The following is an 8,677-nucleotide window of genomic DNA, read 5'->3' as shown; positions in this document are numbered from 1 at the left end:
GGGATTCACGGGCCCCCGAGTGTTCATACTTCAAGAACTGTATTCTGTCCTATCTGATCTGGTCGAGGTCCAACGCTGTCCGTCCCACCGGCGGCCCTCGGCCCTTGCTAGCTCAACAGGGAAGGGACCATCTTTAGCAGAACCACTACGATGTGGGACACGAGGAGTCGGTGGCGTGGCTGCGTACGTGCAGTCTGTCGAGCTGTGAAGTGAAACAACACTTATCTTGACATCGACAATGTCCACCGGAGACACAACTCTCCTCCCTCCTCCATGCCGGGTTGGAAGTGCTCCTCGGTGCCTCCTGTCCCGACACCAACAAAAGGACACAGCTTAGGACCCACATAGGTGTTTGCCAGCTTGTGCAGACCCACTTCACCCTCGGCTGCCTCAGACTCTGTATAGAACACATTCCAGCGAGGGTGTCGGGTCAGTGCAGGCGCTGAAGGACACACAGCGGTTTTGCGGGCTGCGGTAATTTGTTTAACCTCTGATTAGGCCCCAGGAATGTCAACTATGAGGAGACACTACAGGTCCCGACAGCCTCGTTTGACACTTTTGCAATCTGTCATTCCGGCCGGGCGAGCGAGCAGAGCGAACCAGCACTCGAGACAATGGCCACTCCAGCGACTGGCAGAGAGGGAGGTCTAATCTCTGCACCAACTGGATCGGTCTTGAGAAAAAGAGGCAGAAGAGAGCTCGTCTCTCTATCTGTGAGATTTATCTGGTGTCTTTCGGTGCCAATAATCTTGCTTTTCATTAGGAGCAGTGAAGTGCAGCGTTCACACAGGAAGATTTAAACTGACGGTGAAGATATTATCATTTAAAATAAAGAGACGTTTTGAGGCTAGAGAATGTCGGGGTAAAGAGAAATGTGACAAGAGGCCAAAGTCTTGGATCCGCGACTCGAAACCTGCGTCTATCATCACATCAATTTGGCTGAAGAAGTGCAGCCTGAACCCGGATTGCAAACGTTAGTGCATCTCATGCTCTTTTATTTAATCTAGCAACACAACACTGACCACATGTTACAAAAGATGTTTAAATAAATCTGCAAAATCTAGAATTTAATGAGGTAAAAGCAGAGTTATCAAAGGCACATTTCTCCAGGGTTATTATCTTAACTCGTGTGTTTTATGCTCAACTTCAAAACACCATTTGTACTTCTGGCAGAGTAAAAACAGAGAAATAAAAAGAAGCGCTTTCCTCGGGAAAGCTGATTTACATACACACATGTTAAATTATAGTATGCTAATAAACATGTCAAATGCAGTTATACAAGTTCCAGATACACTTTATCTTCTTGCCACATGTACCTTCAGTAAATACTCCACGGTGGAGTGTGTTGTTATAAGCTGCGAGTTATGAAATGCAGTGTGTGTTCACACGGATCACTCGGTGGAATCTTTAATTTCATGGTTCATATCCAGCTCCTCTTTCTTTTTTACAAGCTGCATTGATGAGAAACAGAAACCGGCTCGAGGACGACGCGGTGCAATGTAACATGTCTGTGAGAAATACTTTGAATGCAACTCGTCTCAATGGTTTGATCTTTGTGTTGTGGTCAGAAGTGTGTGTCTGTGTGAGTGTGTGTGTGTAAGACACCAGCTTAATATAAGCATTGTTTTGATTATATCATCATACCTCGTATCTGTAGAGTTTTGAAAATATGCATCACTTGCAAATGTTTTTCTTCCCCTGACGCCCCCAGTTGTGGTTGTTAGATGTCACTGATAAAATGTAATATGAATTAATGTCCTTGTTTTTCCCACTCAGCAGAGGTAAGGGGATCACACAGTCTGATCCTTGGCCGGTCCGAAATGTTTCTCGGCCAATAACGAAAAGCAAATTGATCCGGGTCCAGATTCTAATCCAATAATAACCTCACATCGCGAGCTCTAAAAATAATCACGCTCCGTCGAGACGGCAAGTGTGTGACTGCCAGCGAAGCCAGCGAGTGACCCTCGTGCTGTAACTGTTACCACCGGCACATCATCACTCAGATCTCAAGGTCACTGTAGAGCTACACCACGTCTCCCCTTCAAATAGAAGCTTCAGAAGTAGTTTGATCAGACACTAACTTGGAATAAAGAGAAGGGATTAATTCATTCCTATTTAATTCCTACTTCACCATGAATGTTTGTTCTTGTTCTCCTCAGCTCCAGCAAGTTGAAGAGTAATGTTGAGTGACTGTAGATCAGTTGAAAAGACTTAGAAGTCATTAAAAACCAGCGTTTATCTCCAATAATCAGCCAAGGAAACTAAAATAACTGCTAAATATGAAGAATTCTAAACAGAGTCTTATTTGTTTCTCTTCTGGATCAGGAAGTCGGGGATTATGGGTAATATCCAACGTTCACTTGTGTTTTTAGTTCAGCGAGTGGGACGACACATTAATACTGTTTTTATTTCGACATGAAAACCCCTGATTTGTTCAGACACGAAGATTCTAATGTTTGGTTGAAATTGTAAATATTCCAAAGAGAAGCACATGAGACCATCTGAAGTAGTTTACCACATGATCCAGCAGAGGGCACTCACTGTCAGCTCGACCTATCGCCTGCCTCGCTTGTATCTATAAAGTGAGCTGGTATGTTGCGTCATTTTGCCAAAAAAATGGAGGATGCTAGCAATCCAAGATGTCCTACACCAAGAGTGAGGACAGAGATGCATCTGAGAAGAGACTTGTGGACGTTTTTTGAGTTCTACAACGTACACGGCAAAGTACCGAACAAAGATCAGGCTGTTTGTACCACGCAACAATATTAACAATCAAAGATACGACAAATCTGCAGGTGTTAGCATCCGTGGAGGAGGCACCACAGACGAGCAGAGCAACGAGCCTGCAGAGGGCGCTGTTCAGAAAAAAGTTACATTGTGTTCCTTTAACAAAACGAGCGTGTGTTTCATACGTGATGCAAATATGCAGTTCAGCTGACTGCACAGGACACAAGACAATCTGAACTCACGTTGGATACTGCGGAGAATTGGAATAACACAAAATAATACAACATAACATAGTCACAACATTTATGGGCTGTTTTTCTGTGATTTACACTTTAATAAAAAAAAAAAGCAACGTCTCTCATTAGTCTCTTTAAAAGTGTTTCAGAAATGTTCTGTCCTGCAGTTCTTCAGAGTCTGCTCCGGCTGAGCTGCTTTCCATTCAGGAGAGTCCAGTTCTCTGCATGGTTACGACAAAAGGTTCCTCAGGAATAAAGGGAGGATGGTGGTATGACCTCCTGGTTGTGAACTGTGCTCAAAATGTGCACGAATCCCGGGGGTTCGAGTTAACACGCTTCAAAACGTTTGTCCCTCTCAAGTGTGTGAATCTGAGAAATCAGTTCGGGGGGGAATCCTATGTCGCTCTGTCCTCCTCGTGGCAGCTCAACGAGGGGAAAGGTTACGAGGCAACAGTAGCACAGCAACAGCAGCTGCTCTGGGGTGGGGGGGTAGGGTGGGGGGGGGGGAACCAGTTGAATATAAGATTTATAGGGTGACTCCCGTGGCCGGCGAAATGAGATGAGACAAGAGGATAAAATAGGAAGCGTCCCTTTAATGTTCTACCTTTAAAAGTTCACGGGTTCAAAAGACTACGAGAAGTCCAGTGGGCGGATCATCATGGCCGTGGCTCGTAGCGAGTAGCTGGGGCCCTTGAAGTAGTGCCACTTGATACCGTTCAGCTTCCCTATGTGCTGCCCTTGGGTGAAGTACATGCCGTTGAGGTTGGACGGGCCGCAGGCGTCGAACCACCAACCTGAGGACAGAACACAGCATTACATTAGACACTGAATACAGATTGATGAGATGTTTTAGGATGGAACTGAGCTCTGAAGCACAGACGCTTGATAACAGAACCAACAACCCTTAGGGTGAGAATTCCCGATATGTGGAGGTGTTGATAAAGTCTCCTCCAATCGTAAATCTCCTCTCGGACGAGGTGGAAAGTTTCCACCTGCCCCTCCATCTGGGACGTGGCAGCGTTTCAAACACCACTGCACTGCTATCTGCCCAATGTGTTACTGTCACAGGGTTCACTGGGATGCCAGTACCTGTTGCTGGACACGTCCCGCACCTCTTTCTATTTCAAGCTAAGTGCACGTGTGCTCGCAGCAGTGGGAGATCAGGGCAGCGAATGGCTCTGGAAACTTTTATGATTTGCAAGATGGAACATTCCAGGATTCAGATCTACATCGGTTATCTAGAGCAAAGTTAGATACGCTTGGATTTAGCCACAAATTGTCTCCGCGTCCCTAGCCTGAATGTTTCCGGGACATTATCCTGTTATTGTGAAGCATCTGAACCACGAGATGTCCAGATCTAATTATCCTGACGTTGAAATTTCTCTCTCTCTCATCAACCACCTGCCTCAGCTCATCAAGGCTTAAATCGTTAAGATGCTCCACCATGGAAATAAAAGGTGTAGAGACAGTGAATTATATTTCAAATGACACAGACACTTGGATATTAAATCTATACCTTCCTATTAATCTGTCACTAAAGTTTTTTTTAAGCACCCCATCGTTGATACAGTCAGATATAGAACCTACAGAATGTGAGCTATGGCATGTGTCAGTCACTCGGAGCTTGTCCTCCCTCTGACTGTGGACGTGACATTCAGTGCAGCGTGACCTGTCAGTGATCAGGGCCCACGTGCTGCCAGCCCTTGTTGCTGGCATGAATTACACGGATATAAATAAATAAAAAAACGCTGTGTCATCATAAAACCTGCATTCACAAACAAAAGAGCCCAGCAAGGAAACTGGGGAACAAATGATTTCAGCTCCAGAACTGCACATGAGTTCAAAATACAAGTTCCAGTGAGAGGAGAGAATGAAACTGCCACGGCCATAAAGCAGAAACCAGTCCTCGCTTGCCATCCTCTGCTTGTTGATGAAGCACAGACACACAACTGCCTTCACACACACACACACACACACACACACACACAAACACACACACATTCATTGTGCACGGCAGCCATCCTTCAGAATTTATGACCAGTGTCCTCCCTGTTTCCAGGACAGAGGTTTTTTACTGTCTTGTACTGTCTTCTTTCAAAAGAAGGAAGAGGAAAAAGGGACTCCCCCCCCCTCCTCCTTCTCCCTTCCTCCCTCACTCCTTCCATTCCTCCTTCAGTCGGTGCTTTATTCCTACTGTAGGTCCTGGTGCTGAGGAAATATATACATCACATATATGTGTCCACATGATATCCTCCTCTGTAACGCAGCATGCTGGGCTTGTCCTCATAAAAGTAGTGTGGAGGTATTTCCCTCCTGCATTTCTCAGACACTTACATCATGTAAAGTCCTGCTCTTATAAACGCAGGATATAAATCAAATGATAAACTGTGTATACAATAGCTTGACTCAGGCTACATGCTGTCATGCTTCTCCTCTGTGGCTGGCTGCAGGCAGGGTATGAATCAAGGGGAGCAGGGGTGTTGATCAGCGATCAGATGCCAGGTCCCTCTAACCCAGTGTGTCCGCGATGACCTCAGAGGTAACGCTGATCCTAAATCTGCTTTTTTAGAAAAAAGCTTGATTTGTACCAGGTCAGGACTCCGCAGTGGTCGAGCTGCCGAGAGGTGACAGCAAGGGTCACCGGGTTCCACTTACACAGCAGGAGACGCAGGGTCGGTTTAAATGGCTCTGACACTTGGTGCCGCGCCCAGGGATCTTTTATAAAGTGGATAGAGATGCAGAGTGCGGCCTTATAGGTGCAGATAGATGTGTGAGTGGTCACGTTAGCCCCACTGGTTAGGATCATAATGACCTGAAGTAATGACTGGGCAGCGAAACACTGTGGAGCTGCTCATTAAACCAATCTGAGGAAAACTGCTTTAGGACAAACAGATTAAATGGTTTTACGTCATTATAGTTTTCTTTTGAAAGATTTTGTATCGAGAGAAATAACAATTTGGAGCCTTTTTCTTGTTTAACCTCCTAATCACATTAAACTTAGCAGGTATAACATTACTGCTGAGATCTGGGGAGGTGGCGAGATTGTTAAAAATAAGTTAGAAGGGCTGAGAAACGTGAAAACTAGTCGATCGTATAATTCTTAGACTTAATACTAAGATGGACAACGTGTCTCCACTTCCTCCTGCTTTATAGAAATGAAGCCAAAATATCCTGGATAAGAACGCTGCCATCTTGAGGCAAGGACGTTATAGATAAGGGGGATGGACCCACGGTTAAAAACGTCCAATCATGAGCCAATCTCAGCTGTCAATCATGACGTTTCACCCCAGTTTCATAAAAGTTTTTAAAAGGCAGCAAATGAACATAGAGGCTGTAAGACAATCAGGAGGACCATGTCTTCTCTTGGGCCATGGACGTGTGACTGTCGCTGCTGCTCCACTTACCTCCGGTGAGCATGAGGGCGCACTTGCACTGGCAGTTGTCATTGTCCATGTCCTTGGTGCTGAAGTCTGCTCCGTGGATCACCAGGCTGCTCTGTCGGCCCGCGGTCCCACTGTGGCTCTTCAGGAACAGCCTGAGAGACAACCGGGAGGAAGGAGAGGAGCGGAGTCAGGACATGAAAACACATCGGGGGGGGGGGGGGGGGCAGGAAAGGTGGTGGTGAGAGGGAGGAGGAGGAGGGCGAGCAATAAAGAGCAAGAAGACATAACACGGAGCGAGGAGCGTCTCCTGGGAGATATTTATTTTTTGTTGTGATTGAGTACATGTAGAACACCTGGAACAACATTAACCGGGTGGAGAGATGATAAAATAAAGAAACGAGAGAGAGAGCGGGCATATGAAAGAGTAACTGATGGAAGAGAGAGAGAGAGAGAGAGAGAGAGAGAGAGAGAGAGAGAGAGAGAGAGAGAAAGAGAGTGAGGAATGTCGGGGAATCACATTTCCATCTGCAGCCCCACAGAATGTTAATTTACACAACGACAACAGACTAAATCATTTAATACCAACACAAAGCAGCTCGGAGCAGTGAAAAGAGCAACAAGCAGCCAGAGGAAGCCATCGTCTGTACGCGGCTGCCGAGGGCTCGGTGTGTGAGCTCTCTGTGGGTCTCTGCTTTTCAAGTACGAGACGTTTGTCTTCGTCTCCTCTTCACGTCTTTAACAGCAGAGAATCTAAAGTTCCTCCTCCGCTCTTGATGAAACGTTTCTGTCATGAAAACCTTTCACACAACTTCATTTTCTGCTGCCACAGCGTAAATCAGTCAATATTCATTTTATATTCAAAACGCTTGTTAGGAATCTGTAACAGTAGAGTTTATATAGACAGATAGATAGATAGATGGATGGATGGATAGATGGATAGATAGAGAGATAGATAGATAGATAGATAGATAGATATATAGTTAGATAGATAGATAGATAGATAGATATATAGTTAGATAGATAGATAGATAGATAGATAGATAGATAGATAGATAGATAGATAGATAGAGAGATAGATAGATAGATAGATAGATATATAGTTAGATAGATAGATAGATAGATAGATAGATAGATAGATAGATAGATAGATAGATAGATAGATAGATAGATAGATAGATAGATAGATAGGTAGATAGATAGATAGATAGATAGATAGATAGATAGATAGATAGATAGACAGACAGACAGACTTCTGGATCTAGGAGGCATGTTTCTCTCGAGTGTGTCCCACTGTGAACTCAGATCTGACAACATCCCACTGACAGCTCCATCGTTACCAGCAGGACACGCCTTCCCCAGTCCTGCTGCAGCATACGGTCGCTCTATCTCTCCCTTTGTCTTTGTTTCTCTCACGCTCGCCCTGCTTTACTTCCTCCCAATAGAAGGGCTTGCACATCCAACGAGGTCTTTCTTATTAAAAACAGCTCATTCTCAAAGACGGTAATTTCCTGAGCTCGTTTCGCAGCAACAGGGGAGCAGGGGCGTGAAGTGAACCCTGCACCCAGTTTTGAATTTTTTCCGATGAGAAAGTGAACAAATAAAAAAACCTAGTATTCAGTGTTTCAGATGATTTCAAACATTCCATACGCTCGTCCAGCCTCCACGCTCTGTGAGGCGTGGAGCCGTGAGCCATCAGCTTGGACATCTCAGAGAAAGAGACAGCAGACTCCTCAGGAAAGACTCCTTTAAACGTGAGAGACTCCTGTATTTGGACAGCTGTGTAAATGGGGGATTTAACCAGCAGACTGAAAATTTGGGACGGCCGGGGCTTCAGTGGGGAATTCACCGAGCCGCTAAGCGCGTATGTGTAATCCTACGTGGTGCGGGTGAGTCATGTGTCTAATCAGTGGCACCCAGTGACCAGTGGGCATGTCAGGTTTGGATAAGGACCTGTGAGTATATCATTATAAGCGCTTGTGTGCACACAGGTTCCTGCGAACATCTGTCATCTGTGACACATGCGCACGCAAGTCCAGACGTCTGTGGAGATGCTGCGCAGATCAGAGTGAACTCACATCCCAGCCCACCACCTCACTTTACGGGTAGCATGACTTCTATCGGCTAACTCCCCGATTCGGAGGAATAAAACATGCAAACGTCAGAAGATGAGGTCTGCTCCGGCGCTGATGAAGACCAGACCTCGCTGCCTGTTTACTCTGCGTTCTCCCGAAGCTCTTAAGATCACTGCTGTGCTGATGAATCGCCAGGGCACATCAGAACAGGGGATTCTCAGCACGACACTTCGACAGGCCGCTTGAAATAGTCTACGGC

At 45.7% G+C, this 8,677-nt stretch overlaps 1 protein-coding gene across 1 annotated transcript in view; it reads right to left on the bottom strand.

Moving 5' to 3' along the window:
- Positions 1–976: 976 nt before the first annotated feature.
- The window catches only part of angpt1 (angiopoietin 1), a 47,827-nt gene continuing 40,126 nt past the window's right edge, over positions 977–8,677 (bottom strand). Inside the window, exons 8-9 of the mRNA XM_062410396.1 lie at positions 6,368–6,498; positions 977–3,757 (exon numbers count right to left, since the gene is read on the bottom strand). Of these exons, the coding sequence (XP_062266380.1) occupies positions 3,594–3,757; positions 6,368–6,498 (295 nt within the window). The 3' untranslated portion in view covers positions 977–3,593. The remainder of the gene's footprint in view (positions 3,758–6,367; positions 6,499–8,677) is intronic.

Source organism: Platichthys flesus, chromosome 17 (assembly GCF_949316205.1).
Source record: "Platichthys flesus chromosome 17, fPlaFle2.1, whole genome shotgun sequence".
Lineage (NCBI taxonomy): Eukaryota > Metazoa > Chordata > Actinopteri > Pleuronectiformes > Pleuronectidae > Platichthys > Platichthys flesus.
The sequence above is the reverse complement of the archived record's forward strand: the minus strand, read 5'-3'. Positions and strand labels throughout refer to the sequence as shown.